Genomic DNA, 16,092 nt, shown 5'->3' on the forward strand with positions numbered 1-16,092 from the left:
ACCCGGGTGCCTTAGTATCACATTTATTGAAGCCCAGTTTATATACAGTGACATTGACTGCTGATAGATGTATGCACCAGCACCACAATTCAAGAGAGAGAACATTTTCATCAGCCCAGAAAATTCCTTCCTCTACCCCAGTACCTGTCTTTCCCACAATGTCATATAGGTAAAATCCTATAGTAAGCAATCTCTTGATGTGGCTTTTTCAGTGAACACGATGTTGCATGTGGTTTTCTATTGTTGAAGAGTACCCATTGTGTGGATAGACAATACTTTGTTTTTCCATTCACCAGTGAGGGGGACATTTAGGCTGTTTCCAGCTTTGGGTGATTATAAATAAAGCCACTTTTAATTGTCACATACAGACTTTTGTGTGAACATATGTATTTGTTCATCTTGGATAAATGTCTAGGAGTAGGTTGTGCTGGATTGTATGTTGGGTTTATGTTTTATTTTTTTATTTTTTTATTTATTTTTATTTTTGTTTTTTTTTGGGTTTATGTTTTAAAATGGGTAATGGACTGCCAGCCTTTTTCCCAAAGTAGCTGTACCGTTTTGCATTCCTGCCAGCAGCATGTAAGAGCTCACTTGTTTTACATCTTTTAAAAAAAAATTTATTTATTCTTGAGACACACACACACACAGAGGCAGAGACACAGGCAGAGGCAGAAGCAGGCCCCATGCATGGAGCCTGACGTGGGACTCGATCCTGGGTCTGCATATTACACCCTGGGCTGAAGGCGGCACAAAACCGCTGAGCCACCAGGGCTGCCCTATTGTCAGATATTTTTTGTTGGTTGTTTCAGCCATATTAAAAGATGTGTAGTGGTTTCTCATTGTGGTTTTTTTTTTTTTTTTGCTTTTGTTTTTTAAGATTTACTTATTTATTTTATGATAGACATAGAGAGAGAGAGGCAGAGACACAGGAGGAGGGAGAAGCAGGCTCCATGCCGGGAGCCCAACATGGGTCTCGATCCCAGGACACCAGGATCACGCCCTGGGTCAAAGGCAGGCGCCAAATCACTGAGCCACCCAGGGATCCCCTCTCGTTGTGGTTTTGATTTGCATTTCCCTGTTTCTTTTTTTAAGATTTTAATTTATTTATTCATGAGAGACACACAGAAAGAGGCAGAGACACAGGCAGAGGGAGAAGTTGACTCCCTGCGGGGGGCCCATTGCAGGACTTGATTCCAGGACCCCAGGATCATGAGCTGAGCCAAAGGCAGACGCTCAACCACTGAGCCGCCTGGGCACCCCTGATTTGCATCTCCCTAATGACTAGTGATGTTGAGCATGCTTTTATGTGTTTATTTGCCATCTATATATCTTCTAAAGAGAAAGTTTTATTTGGCTATTTTGCCCATTTTTAAATTTGGCTTGTCTGTTTTATTTTGTGGATTTGGTTTTGGTGTTGTATCTAAACAATGTTTGCCTATTCTAAGGGTTGTAAACATTTTTTACTGTATTAGAAGTTTTATAGTTTTAGATTTTACATTTAGGTCTTTGACCCATTTTGAGTTAGTTTTGTATACAGTACAAAGTACAGCTTGAGATTTTTTTTTACATTTGGATGTTGAATTACTCTGGTGCCATTGTTGAACATGTTCTGTACAGTGTTCATGTTAATAATATTTATTATAGTTTTTTTAACTTAGATATTCTCTGACACATAGTCTTTTTTTTTTAAGATTTTATTTATTTATTCATAAGAGACACACACAGAGAGAGAGAGATAGGCAGAGACACAGGCAGAGGGAGAAGCAGGCTCCATGTAAGGAGCCCGACGTGGGACTTGATCCCGGGTCTCCAGGATCAAGCCCTGGGCTGCAGGCGGCACTAAACCGCTGCGCCACCAGGGCTGCCCTCTGACACATAGTCTTAAAAAGAGGAAGCTAATGAGGGATTTAAGTAAACCTAGACTGTTCATTTTATAATACAAGGTATTTGTTTAGTTCATGTTCCTCCTGTGCATTTCGTTAAAGGTCTCAGGATTCTGCCCTCCGAGAAAATCTTGCCGTGACTGGATAGGACCCCCAGATAAACATTCAAACCTTCGACCCATTCACTTTTACATCCCGGAAAGTGAGTCACCGTTGGAACAAAAGCTAAGACAATTAAGACAAGAAACACAAGAATGGAACCAACAGTTCTGGGCAAACCAGAATTTGACATTTCGAAAGGTAAGCTTAGACCGGAGGTCAGAATGAGAAAGAAATAACACAGGTGGCCACTTGGGGGTGCTAGATCCTTAGTCTTTTCCTTTCTGGTACTTGGTCCTCACTTGGTCCCTCCCATCCTTCCTCCCTCCATCCTCTCCCTCCATCCTCACCCTTCCTTCTCTCATACATATATACAGATATGTGCATGTATGTATGCATATAATTTTTAAATCAATTTTGTAGCCATATATAAGAATTATCAGTCATCGTAAAATCACAGAGCTTGAGACTTTCAAGTAGTTAAAAGGAGTAGCAGAGCCAGAACTAGAATGTGTGTGTGTTTATGTTTATGAAAATATGGCTTTTTGGGCAGCCTGGGTGGCTCAGCGGTTTAGCGCCGCCTTCAGCCCAGGGCCTGATCCTGGAGACCTGGGATCAAGTCCCACGACCGACTCCCTGCATGGAGCCTGCTTCTCCCTCTCTCTCTCTCTCTTTCTCTCTCTCACTCATGAATAAATAAATAAAATTTAAAAAAATTTTTTTAATAAAATCTTAAGAAAATATGGCCTTTTATGATATGATTTCATTCTGAGAATCAATGTATTTTTTTAAGATTTTATTTATTTATTTATTTATTTTTTTTTATTTATGATAGTCACAGAGAGATAGAGAGAGAGGCAGAGACACAGGCAGAGGGAGAAGCAGGGAGAAGCTCCATGCACCGGGAGCCCGACGTGGGATTCGATCCCGGGTCTCCAGGATCGCGCCCTGGGCCAAAGGCAGGCGCCAAACCGCTGCGCCACCCAGGGATCCCTATTTATTTATTCTTGAGAGACACAGAGAGAGAGAGAGGCAGAGAGAGAAGCAAGCTCCACGCAGGGAACCTGATGTGAGACTTGATCCCAGGACCCCAGGATCACATTCTGTGCTGAAGGCAAGCACTCAACTGCTGAGCCACTCAGGTGTCCCAAAAGTAGAAATATTCTAATCCAGAAGAAATGCATTTAAGCTTTATATGTCCAACTGTTTGGGCAGGCTGTGTCACACAGATTATATTTATCTTATTCTGTGGGTTTATAAACAAACAGTGCCTCTCAAAGTTAATTAGATATCTTGTTTTCAAATCCTACTTCAAGCATGGGACTTTTAACCAAATTCAGATGACTTAAAGCAGGTTTGGAGATGAGTCCTTTCTCAGAAATCTCTATCCAGATTTTCCAGAATACTTCAAGCTGTGTCCTAGCAAAGGAAAGATGAAAAGATGAAGAAAAGGCATTCTGATTGTTGTCTTTTTTTTTTTTAGGAAAAAGAAGAATTTATTCACTCAAGACTAAAAGCTAAAGGCTTGGAACTGAGATCTGGATCAGGTTAGTTGATTTGTCCTTTTTCTCCTCACATTGTGTTTGTTTCAGTAACTGCATGAGAAGATAAAAAGAAAGGATGTCAGGGGCGCCTGGGTGGTGTAGTCAGTTCTTGGTCATGATCTCGGTCGTGAGATCAGGCTCCAAATCATCAGGCTCCATGCTCACTGAGGAGTTGGTTTGAGATTCTCTGTTTCCCTCTGCCTTTCCCTCTCTCTTAAAAAAAAAAAAAAAAAGAAAAGAAAAAAAGAAGAAGAAGCTTGTCAGATGCAGGAGAGAAAGCTCAGGGGGCAAGTTGTGATCTCCTTTGGGGTAGGTGCTCTTGAGTGTATACTGCCCTCCTCCTGCTCCCTCCTTTCTCTTTAGGGAGAGGATCCCCCTCCTGATTTTAGGTCATCCTGATGGGTGACTTCCCTCTGACCTTTGGAATTCTGTCCTGGATCCCATGGCTTCCACCGCCTCTTTCTGTCCTGTACTGCCAGCTTCACTTCTGCATTCCTGACCTGAGTTCATGGCCCCACCTGCCCACAGGAGCTGCAGACCTCATAGGAGTCATCCTCAAAGCTCCCCCTGCCCCCATTTCTTGACCAGGATCACCTCTTAAACATTTCTCAGTGTTCTAACCACCTCTGTCCTTGAAACACTACTTTGGTTCAGGCATTTTTTTTTTTTTTTTATAATTTTTATTTATTTATGATAGTCACACAGAGAGAGAGAGAGGCAGAGACATAGGCAGAGGGAGAAGCAGGCTCCATGCACCGGGAGCCCGACGTGGGATTCGATCCCGGGTCTCCAGGATCGCGCCCTGGGCCAAAGGCAGGCGCCAAACCACTGCGCCACCCAGGGATCCCTTTTTTTAAGATTTTATACACACAGAGAGGCAGAGACATAGGCAGAGGGAGAAGCAGGCTCTATGCAAGGCTCTATCCTGATGCAGGATTCGATCCTGGACTTTGGGATCATGCCCTGAGCCAAAGGCAGACACTCAACCATTGAGCCACCCAGGCTCCCCAGTTCAGGCCTTGGTTAATTCTGTGCCTACCGCAGGAACATTCTGATTGGTTCCTTAATCTCCAATCTTTGAATCAAGTTGGCAAACTTCTGAATAGGGTGAGTTAGTAAATAGTTTAGTCTTTCTAGGCTGTGTGAGGTCTCTGTTTCAGCTATTCAGCTCTGCTATTGCAATGTGAAAGCAGGCATGGAAAAATATATAGACTAATGGGCAAGAATGTGTTGCAGTATAACTTTATTTACAAAATCCACATTTGGCCTGCAGGTAGTAGTTTATCAACTCCTGCCTCAAATTCATTCTTTACAGTGTAGCCAGATGGTCCTACCCCCAATGCTGATTTGACATTCATTGCTTAGCTTAGGTGTTTAGACTCCCCATGACTACAGAATGACAGCTGTGTTCTCGGTCTGGATCGACGGCCTCCCTGGCCCCTGCCTGTCTGATCTCTTTCCCATCTTGTCCCCCACACTGTATGCGTGATATGTCAGGAACGCTGTGCCACATTCAGTTGCCTCTGCCTACAATGCTGCCTTTTCTCTTTTGGTTAGAAGATCTAGTGCTCAATATGACCTTTATTCATTTCCTCCTGCTGTTGATATTAGGCCTGAATAACATTTCATACTGTTTGTTAAACAGATGTCTACTGTTAAAACATTATTCTGATGGAAAATCTGAAACCATTGGCCCCAAAAGCCAGGTCTGTCATTGAGCTAAACCACTGTCCCCCTCTCCCTGCCAATGCTTGGCCATGCCTGGATCTGTTTAGGATAAAGAGCTGGAGAAGGTGGAACTACCCTGATGATGATGGGCTCTGCTGTTGGCTGTCGACTGCAGGGACCCTATCAAGGCACTGTCTTGGGGGGCAGGAACTAGCAGGAAAGGGTGCCGGGTCCTAACAGTAAGGTAGATAATTTCTGCACATAATTTCAGATCCTGACTGTGCTGGGCACTATGCTAAGTCCTTTGCCTGTGTCATTTCATTTTATTTCCCACAGTGACTCAATGAAGTAGGTCCTGCTACTTTTGCCATTTTAGAGATGAGGAATCTGAAGGCAAGTTATTTAACCAAAATTACACAGTAAGTGGAGGGGCCTAGATTCTAGCCTAGTGACTTGGGTTCCTTGGGCCTGTCTGATGTCGCCTTGCCACAGTGGCTATTAGCTGACCCTGTGCTGTCCTGGCCATGGACTGAGGTCAGAGATGCCACAGCCCTCAGGGAGGGGCATGCCAGCCTTTTGAGTTTGTCATCAGGATCAGGCAGGGCCAGGGAGGCTGTGGGTCTACTTGGAGATAACCACTCTCTTAACAGATGGGAAAGGTTGTTTTGAGTGTTGTAATGAACACCACAGGGTTTCTATTGATGGCATTACTATGTACTGAAAGGCTGGCCTTAAATCAGATTTTTAAATTAATTGGAAATAAAACAGGAAAGAATGTATTGAGGAAAGGGACAGGTGAAGGGAAGTTCCCACTGTGTCAGCTTTTAAACAGTTTCCAGGCTGCAGTGATTGGAATATGGGGGGTAACATAGGTGTGTGGCCTGAGTGGGCCAGAGTACAGGGGTCTCGCAGGACTGAGGGAGGGGGAGGCTTATTTAATTAATGATAATGGAAAAACTACTTTTGGCCCAGAAGTAAATTTAGATTCATGGCCTCTATAAAAAAATGTATTTCAAATAAATCTAAAAGTTAATTATTAAAAATCAGTTGTTTATGGATTAAAAGTTAAATACATTGCTCCCAGTTGTATAAAGTTTAACAGAACTCAACTGACTCTCCATTGTCTGGAGAAACAATGATTCCTTAAGCTTGACAGTAAAGGTAGAGGAAGAGGAGAACATGAAAACTGACGTCTGTATTGGTGAGGACTCCTTTTTCTTTTTAAGATGTTATTTATTTGACAGAGAGATAGAGCCAGAGAACACAAACGGGGGGGAATGGCAGAGGGAGAAGGAAAAGCAGGCTCCCCACTGAATGGGGAGCCCAGAGCAAGGCTCGAACCCAAGACCCTGGGATCACGACCTGAGTCAAAAGCAGATGTTTAACCAACAGAGCCACCCAGGTACCTGTCTTTTTTTTTTTTTTTTTTTTTTTAAGATTTTAAGCAATCTTTACACCCAGCGTGGGGCTCGAACGTACAACTGCTAAATCAAGAGTCGCATACTCCATTGTCTGAGTCAGCCAGGCACCCCCAGGAGGATTCCTTTTGACCTATCTTTCTGTAAAGGAGTGCGCGGGGGGTGGGGCGGACACAGTTAGCTCAGGCCCAAGTGCGGCCTGCTGTCAGCCACTGGAGCCAAAAACAGCTCTCTAGCCCACACCTCAGCCTTCTCTTGCTATAAATGAGCTTTCTCCACCTCTCAGTATACAGCCCTAGTTCAAGGACAGGGCTGGGGGAGAGGTGGGGAGGTGCCCTGGAATCAGCAGAGGCCAGCCAAGGCTCAGGGATTGTATTGAGTGAGCATGGCTACCCCTTTGGAAATGGGGCCTGGCGGCATCACAAGGACAGTGTAGACCAGGGGGCTGGACAAAGGGTCAGCGTCCAGGAAACAAGTGAGACACGAAGAGCAGATGATAGAACAGAGGTGCCCAGGGAAGTCTCGGGGAAGAGCATGAACCAGTTTGTAGAAATAACAGAGTACCTGTCGGTGAGTAATGGGACTGCAGATTGCAGTGTCATTGGAACAGCCCCCAGGCATCGTTTTGTGTTTACTGAGTTCACGGGATGGCCGCGGTGAGCGGCCTCCGTGCCGGTAGAGGTACAGTGCGGTACAGCGCCCGTAGGCGGTCAGTGGTGGGAGAAAGTTTCCAGCCCTCTTTCTGCAGCAATGTAGAAAAATGACTGAATTTCCGGTGCAAAAAGCAGGACACCAGGATTCTGGCTCTACCTGTCCCCAAATTAAGTCTTATTTGTAGGGCGGCGGTGCAGTGGGAAGATTCTTGTTTCTAATTTCTTTAGTTGCTAAAGTAAGTGTTCAAGCAGTGGGGAAGAGTACGCGCTGAGGTGGGATTACTTTAAGTCGCCTGGTATTTATGAGCCCCCTGGGTTTTCAGTGGACGTCTAGTGAGTTCGGCTCTTCCATCCGCCTTCCTCTGCTTAACTTATTAAATCTCCGCAGCACAGTGCAGTGTTGGAAGGCACGGAACTGAATTACTTAGCAGACATTTCTGGTGCTTCTGCTCTATGCTGAGCTCTGGCTTTGGGGTGTTTGGACAAGACACAAACTAGACCGGCAGCTGGAGGCTGCACCACACCTGTCCTCAGAGCCTGCGGCTCCTGCAGTCTGGCCAGCACGTACCAAAGGAGTGAGCGCTGTGTGCCAGGCCCCATCCTGCCCGTCATACTGGCTTCAACTCCTGTCTCAGGGCAGCCTTACGGTGTGTGCTGTTGTGATCCACGTTCCACGTACGAGAGGCGTCAACGTCTGGGCCGTCTGCCCGCGAGGGACGGAGCTCTGTCTGAGTGGGGCCGCCGAGCGCTGCTACTGGGGCACGTCTTTACTTCCTCACGTGCTAACGCGAGGCCAGAGAGATGCGCTGGGCAGCACATTCGTCTCCCTCCAGCACTCATTGTGCAGAAGACACTCATGCTCTCAGTCTCGCGTGGTTCCTCGGGCTGCCTAAAGCCAGGGGCTCCCTTCCTTGGCGCCCTCACCGTGCTCCAGCCCTGCCCGCCCTCCTCCTCACTCACTCTGTTCAGTCACAGCTGTGCCTCTCCGGACTCTTTTTTCCCTCCATGCTGATCCATGGCTTGGGACCCATTTTCTCTCCACTCGGCCCTGTGGGCTCTTACTCACCCTGTAAGACCCAGCTTAAATGTCACTTTCCCTGGGAACCTTGGGCGTCCCTCCCCTTCTCAGGCAGCTAGTTCTCTTTCTTGTCCCACTTAGCATCTGTCTCTTTGTTGATTAGAAGTATTTACCCAGTACTCTCCATGTGCCAAGCTAGGCACCAGGGCCTCATAATGGATGAGACAGAGCTGTAGGCTTGCCCTTATGGAATGACATTCTAATGTGGGGTGGCAGCTTTGTGAATATGTGCTTCGCTTCACTCTTAGGGTGTGTCGGCCCCTGGAAGAAGAACAGGGAAGAGGGGGGAGTGGGCATTGTAACAGGGCATCTGAGAAGGCCTGCCTGAGGAGAAGGCAGCTGGGGAGATTTGAGAGAGAATTTTCTAGATAAGGGAAGAGCTCTCAGCTGGAGGTTTTGAGGAGCTGCAGAAGGCTGGGTGAGAGGAGTGAGGACATGCAAACACCTTGCTATTAGGCAGGCCCTCCATTATGATGTAGAGGGGATGTGTGCTTGTCCTCTCTGAGGGGGCAGACACACGTTTGTGCCCTGTCATCTGAGTGTTTGCTTCCATGTTGTATGTGTAAAAGGTCAGCTACCTTCCCTCCTGCTTCTATGGAAACGGGCTCTTGGGTTACCTTCCCAGCTCTGTCTCCCCCAAATCCTGAAGAGTTGGAGCATTGACCTCAGCTGTGCAGCTGGGAAACATGGCCTCCACCTGGAGACAGGATCTGCAAGGGCAAGCATGCTAAACCAGAGGTAGGAGCTGGAATGTGGGCACCTCTGCATGTAGAGGAACCCCTGGGGACAGATTCTAGGCTCCCACAGAGATCATAGAGCCTCTTTGGGGCTTGAGGCTTCAGAACCAGAGTGCCTTCACTCTGAGCCATTGCTGTGTGTCCTGAGACTGGCCTGTGGAATGCTTTCTGGTCCCATTTCAGGGGAACCTGCTGCTGCCCTCATTGGCAGGCTGGTTCCTATCCTTGGTGGCCTTTTAAAATCTGATGGGGTAGCCCTGAGGGTGGGTGTCATGGTTGGCATCTCCCACCACACAGGGAGCACCATGGAGGTGGCCAGGTCAGTCCCTATGTGTCATTAGTCCCCACCAGCACCTAATGTGTTACCTGATTCAGTGGCTTAGAGATTGGATGGTTAGGCTGGTATTTACCCCAGGCCAGGGCGGATGGATGGGCTTTTGAACCAGGATGCATTCAGGGTGAGAAAGTATTCCATTTCCCTTACTCAGGTTGCTCACATTTCTTCTCAGAAGCTTCAGAAGGCATTGGAGTAGGGCAGCCTGGGTGGCTCAACGGTTTAGTGCCTGCCTTAGGCGCAGGGCCTGATCCTAGAGACCCAGGATCGAATCCCACATCGGGCTCCCTGCATGGAGCCTGCTTCTCCCTCTGCCTGCGTCTCTGCCTCTCTCTCTCTCTGTCTCTCGTGAATAAATAAGTAAAAAAAAAAAAAAAAAAAAAGAAGGCATTGGAGTAGACATAAAGCATATCACACATGATGTGCATTGGTAGGTGCACACCTGGGCTTGCATTAGTCACGAAGAAATTGAGCTACACTAGGACTATCCGGGTCTAATGATTGAGATGATAGAGGGAGGTCATTTTTCTCCCTAAGCCTCTTTTTTCTTTTCTTTTTTAAATATTTATTTATATGACATAGAGATCACAAGCAGGGAGCAGCAGGAGAAGCAGGCTCCCCTTGGAGCAGGGAGCGCAACGTGGGGCTCAGGACTCAATCCCAGGACCCCAGGATAGTGACTGGAGGCGAAGGCAGATGCCCAACTCACTGAGCCACCCTGGTGCCCCGCCTTTTTTCTTTTCTGAGCTAGAATTCACATGCCATAAAATTCACATTTTATTTATTTATTTTTTAAAGAGTTTATTTATTTATTCATGAGAGACACACAGAGAGAGGCAGAGACGTCAGGGTTCCAGTTTCTCCATGTCCTCATCAAGATTTCTTACTATTTAGCCATCAAAAATTACAGTCTAGGATTATAAGTGTCGTGGTGGGTGTGTAATGGTACCTTACCATTCTTTTTATTTGAATTTTCCCTTATGGCTAGTGATGCTGAGTATCTTTTCATGTTCTTAGTAGCCATTTGTATGTCTTCTTTGGAGACAATAGGTGTTATTGAAGTCATTTGCCCATTTTTAAAATGGGTTATTCTCTTTTTTGTTGTCTTTTAAGAGTTTCCTACAGATTTTGGATGTGAGACCCATATCAGGTAGACGATTTGCAAATATTTTCTTCCATTCTGTAGATTGCCTCTTTACTCTCTTGATAATGTCCTTTGAAGCACAAAAGTCTTAAATTTTGATGAAGTCCAATTCATCTATTTTCTCTTTGCTTGTATATTAGATGTCATATCTAAAATACACTGCCTAATTTGAGGAGATGGAGATACGCCCCTGTTTTCTTCTAAGAATTTTTTAGTTTTAGCTCTCATATTTAGGTCTTTGACCCATTTTGAGGTTGTGTTGGTGTATGGTGTGATGTAGGGATTCAGCCACTTGTTGAAAAGGCTATTTTCCCTATTGAATTTCTGTTACCTTCACTGAAAATAATTTTTTGCATTTATTTGCATTTATTGCTGGACTCTGAGGCCAGTATCAGTACCACACTATTTTAATTACTGTAGCTTTGTAGTAAGTTTTAAAGTTGTGAAATGTGAGTCCTCCAACTTTGTTCTTCTTTTTCAAAATTGTTTTGGCTGCTGAATTTCCTTGCATTTTTATATGAATTTCAGGATCTGGTTGTCAATTTCTGCCCAAAAAGCCAGCTGGGATTTTGATAGGAATTGTATTGAACCTGCACATCAATTTGGGGCATGTTGCCATTTCCGTGGTATGAAGTTTTAAAAATCATGAACGTGGGATGTCTTTCCATTTGTTAATGTCTTCTTTCATTTCTTTCAGCTGCATCTTATAGTTCAGTGTGTAGCTCTTACACTTCCTCTCAAATTGATTCCTAGGCTTTTTATTTTTTTTAATTAAAAAAAAATAAAAATAAATTTTATTTATGTATTCATGAGAGACACAGAGAGATAGAGAGGCAGAGACATAGGCAGAGGGAGAAGCAGGCTCCATGCAGGGAGCCCGATGTGGGACTTGATCCCGGGACTCCAGGATCATGCCCTGAGCTGAAGGCAGACACTCAACTGCCAAGCCACCCAGGCGTCCCTCTTTTATTGTTTTTGATGCTATTATAAACGGAGTTGTTTTCTTTTCTTTTTTTATTTTTTTTCTTTTCTTTTTTTAATATATGTTTTTAATATATGTGTGTGTGCGTGTGTGTGCGTGTATGTGTGTATATATGTACATAAATATATGCCCTATGTGTATACACACATGCACATACACTTTTTTTTTAAGGTTTTATTTATTTATTCATGAGAGACACGGAGAGAAAAAGAGGCAGAGACACAGGCAGAGGGAGAAGCAGGCTCCATGCAGGGAGCCTGACGTGGGACCCAATCCTGGGTCTCCAGGATCACACCCTGGGCTGAAGGCAGCGCTAAACCGCTGAGCCACCTGGGTTGCCCCAGTTGTTTTTTTGTTTTGTTTTGTTTTTTTTAATTACATAAACTCTGGGGCTTAAACTCATGACCCCCAAATCAAGAGCTGCATGACCCCCAGATCACTGACCCAGCCAGGTGCCCCTGGAGTTATTTTCTTAATATCATTTTTGGATTGTTTATTGCCTGGTATATAGAAAAATACAGTTGGTGTATGTATGACCTTGTATCCTGCAACCTTGGTGACCTCTATTAGATCAGTAGTACTTTGTAGGTCCCTTCCCCTTAGGTCTTAATGTTTAAATTGAAATTAATTTTCAGGTCAAAAAGCAACGTTAGATGCAGAAGAAATGGCTGACTTTTACAAGGAATTTTTAAGTAAAAATTTTCAGAAGCACATGTATTATAACAGGTAAGTGTTTACTTTTTTCCTAAAATTTTGAATATCTTATCCATATTGGGTAGGATTATTTTCTTATCTGAATTTAGTGACATTCATGTTTATATTAAGGGTAGATGTTGCTGGAAACTTAGTTTTTACACTTCTAAATAAAATTGACAAAGATATTTGTACCCCTCATGCTTGGACAGTGGGTTCTAAACAGCATTTTCCACTAAAGGGAAACTGGGTTCCTTGGAGAAGCAGGTCTGGGGTGGGAACAGCACAAGATGAGTCGAGACACCCTGTGTCTGAAAGTGAGGAGGCTCAGAGACCAGCAGGGTCACATGAGAACAGCATAAGAGCCAACTTAAGGGGATCCCATAGGCCAAAGATGAGATCACATCGGCTGCAGAAAGGAAATGACCACAGTGGACTAAAAATATATCAAATATGCAAAGATCTTTGCAATCACGAGTATTGAAAAGGTGACAATCACCTCTGGATATTGCTAGGCTGCCAACTCATTATTCTGAAAATTGATGAATAAAGGAAAACAAAGATCACACACCTTTCCTGCATCGACTGTATTTCAGGGTAACCACACGAAGAAGGATTTTCTTTGTAGAAGGGTGACAGCTAATGCAGAAGGAGTGGTAGAGGTAGAAAATTAACATTTTCCAATGAAATAATGGGTCTGGGCAACAGTCACTCATAGCTGCTAAAACCATTAGGTAGGAAAGCTGGCGGGGATTTATAATGCATAGGCCAGGGTGATTGCTTTTGAACCCCGGTGCATCTTGCTGTACACAGTGGGGCAGCTACCACTGCATGCCTCTGAGATGCAGGCTGAAGTACGCGATACCACCTGCGGAATGTTCTTATTAAAAAAATGGAGAGGAATCTAGGCAGACCTCCGGACTTATTACCAGTTCACAAGAAAAAGGTAAAGGGTGTATGGGGTGAGGAGTGAGAGGGGTTCATAGGAGACTGTGTTAAAAATGATAGCCTGAATATACAATCCCAAAATGTTGGAGGTTCTGCGAGAACAAATGATCCAGTCTTTTTTTTTTTTTTTTTCAAACGATCCGGTCTTAACAAGTAACTAGAATTTTAAACAGGAGGAGGATCTGCTTCAGAATAAAAGAGCCTTCATGCAGTGTGTGGTCCTTATTTGGGTCCTGATGCAGACAGACCACCTGTGAAAGATATTTTGTCAGAGGAAGTTGAATAGTGGCTGTATACCAGATTGTACCGATATGTTATTGTTCATTTTATCAAATGAAATGATGGTATTGTGGTTATGCATTTCTTTTTTTTTGTGGTTATGCATTTCTAAAAAGGATTTCAACAATACATAATGATGTGTGTTTTCAGGTGATAGGCTATGATGTTTGAGATTTGATTTATTATTATTTTTTAAAGATTTTATTTATTTCTTCATGAGAGACACAGAAAGAGAAGGCAGAGACACAGGCAGAGGGAGAAGCAGGCTCCTCGCAGGGAAGCCTGATGTGGGACTCAATGCTGGGACTCCAGGATCACGCCCTGAGCCAAAGGCAGATGCTCAGCCACTGAGCCACCTAGGCATCCTGAGATTTGCTTTAAAGTAAGAGCAGCAGGGCAGTCTGGGTGGCTCAGTGGTTTAGCGCTGCCTTCAGCCTAGGGCGTGATCCTGGAGACCTGGGGTCGAGTCCCGCATTGGGCTCCTTGCATGGAGCCTGCTTCTCCCTCTGCCTGTGTCTCTGCCTCTCTCTCTCTCTCTCTGTGTGTCTCTCACGAATTAATAAAATCTTAAAAAAAGAAAAGTAAGAGCAGCAGAGTCAGGCAGGGCAGATAAGATCTAGAGGATGCTGGTAGTGGCCAAGGCTGGGCAAGCACAAGAGATCAGCACTCAGGCAGAGCGATCAGCCTGGCAGCAGGTGGGTAGTGGCGCTAATGCAGTCATGAGAGCCAGCTAAGTTACGCAGTCAAGCCAGTATTGGTTATATTTCCCCAGACGTTTGATTTTCTCATATGGACCCGGAGCATGTTTGTACCACACCTCATCTCCAGTGAGCTGGGTGTGTGCTGTGCGGGGCTCAGAGCAGCGAGGACCAGCGTTACACAAAGGCAGGTGGCAGAGGAGCTACTGCGTTCCCCTCTGTGCCCACACCACATCCTGCCCCTGTCTTCCCTATAGAAATGGGAAAAGTTGAGGTTCCCTACACTGTGTCAGAGTGTTGGTGGAGTGGAATCTGGCTCTTCCTTAGTAACATAAAAACTTTAATCTTGATGAGACGGAAGCCTTTCCTTTTTGTTTAAGGCACTGCTTCCGGTTTATAACATCACTTATGTGGATAGAAACATAAGATTGTTCTTATGGGGACACCTGGGTGGCTGAGTGGTTGAGCGTCTGCCTTTGGCTCAGGGCATGATCCCAAAGTCCCAGGATCAAGTCCCACATGGGGCTCCTTGTGGGGAGCCTGCTTCTCCCTCTGCCTCTGTCTCTGTCTCTCTCATGAATAAATAAATAAAATGTTTTTTTTTTTTTTTAAAAAAAAAAAGATCATTCTCATGAGGAGAGGGGTTTTTCTATCCAGACAATACAAAGGCTCCAGAAAACAAGAGTTTTTACCTCTTGCCATTGCTTCTTTTGAGCTCTTAGTCTCTTTCCTTCTGCGCTGAGACCCACTAAATCCTTTGAGTCCATGTTCATTCATTAGCTCATTTGGCTGAGAAGCGTTGGTACTTATTGGCATCTCAGCGTCCCGGGGCTTAGCACTAAGGGTCTGGAATGTGTGCATTCCGTTGTGGAAACTTTCCAAGCCTGGCCCGTTCAGCAGTGGGTGAATTTGCAATTTTCGACATGTTTTGTACAGCAAGTAACTCATGGGCAAGTGAGCCCGTGACTGTGAACTCCATCCCAATATTTGTATGAGAAGCTCTGGAATTCTCTCTTCACAGATTTTGCAAAAGCTCAGATCATTTAGACAAAGAGGATGTGGAGCTTTATGATGTTGGCACTCGTGGTAAATGGACTTCTCATGATGGAATACTCTGTCATGTGCTTCTTATGCAAATAAGGTGCCAAACCAGGATGGTCCTCACTGAGCCCTGCCAGTTGTTTGCCCAGCGGTCACGCCCCCATCACTCACAATTGTCTCTCCAAGAATGCCATGGGACTCTGGAGGCCCCAGGCTTCTCTTTTGGAGTCTTTTAGCAAAAAAACAGAGAGGATTGAAGCAAATGGGAAAAGGTGGGGGTTGGGGTACACTGGGCATTCACTTGTTGAGCCTTATTCTCAGCCTTAGGAAATTCTGGGGGTAGGAAGGAAGGCTGCGCTGGCCAGTTTAACTTAAACAAGGGCAGAAAAGAGACAGGAAAGGGGAGGGTAGTCAGGAGGACTTGCCTGTGGGCTGGGAACTCTCCTCAGAGGCCTGGGTGCTAGTCCTCCGTTACTGGGGTGCATCACATGTGCTTATCCTGTTTCTCTGTAGAGACTGGTACAAGCGTAATTTTGCCATTACCTTCTTCATGGGAAAAGTGGCCCTGGAGAGAGTTTGGAACAAGCTTAGACCGAAGCATAAGAAGAGCAGCACCTAGCAGCTCACCCTGACCCACCCACCTCCAGCATGGGAGTTTCCAGGAGAAGCAGCTTCTCTGGGAGTCTGTTTTACAAGGCTCTAAACACCTGTAAGTGAACTGAGCCCCACACCTGCTTTATGGGAGCCCCTTGGCTTATGTCAGCCCAGGGTGGCCTGGGAGAATGGCAGTCCTGTTGAGCTACAGGCCTTATGACTCTGTCCTGACTGTGGATTCCAAGCTGGCCCTGGGTCGTGAACGTGGTATTAAATAAAACCCAAGCACTGTGTACCTA

At 45.2% G+C, this 16,092-nt stretch overlaps 1 protein-coding gene across 2 annotated transcripts in view; it reads left to right on the top strand.

The window, feature by feature from the left end:
- Nucleotides 1–16,092, top strand: part of COA8 (cytochrome c oxidase assembly factor 8) — a 35,407-nt gene extending 19,315 nt beyond the window's left edge. The window contains exons 2-5 of one of the 2 annotated variants that reach the window (XM_072762419.1): nucleotides 1,986–2,183; nucleotides 3,466–3,529; nucleotides 12,176–12,266; nucleotides 15,713–16,092. In XM_072762419.1, the coding sequence (XP_072618520.1) occupies nucleotides 1,986–2,183; nucleotides 3,466–3,529; nucleotides 12,176–12,266; nucleotides 15,713–15,818 (459 nt within the window). In that variant the 3' untranslated portion in view covers nucleotides 15,819–16,092. The remainder of the gene's footprint in view (nucleotides 1–1,985; nucleotides 2,184–3,465; nucleotides 3,530–12,175; nucleotides 12,267–15,712) is intronic. The other variant, XM_072762420.1, reaches the window with a different exon arrangement.

Source organism: Vulpes vulpes, chromosome 6 (assembly GCF_048418805.1).
Source record: "Vulpes vulpes isolate BD-2025 chromosome 6, VulVul3, whole genome shotgun sequence".
Classification (NCBI taxonomy): Eukaryota; Metazoa; Chordata; class Mammalia; order Carnivora; family Canidae; genus Vulpes; species Vulpes vulpes.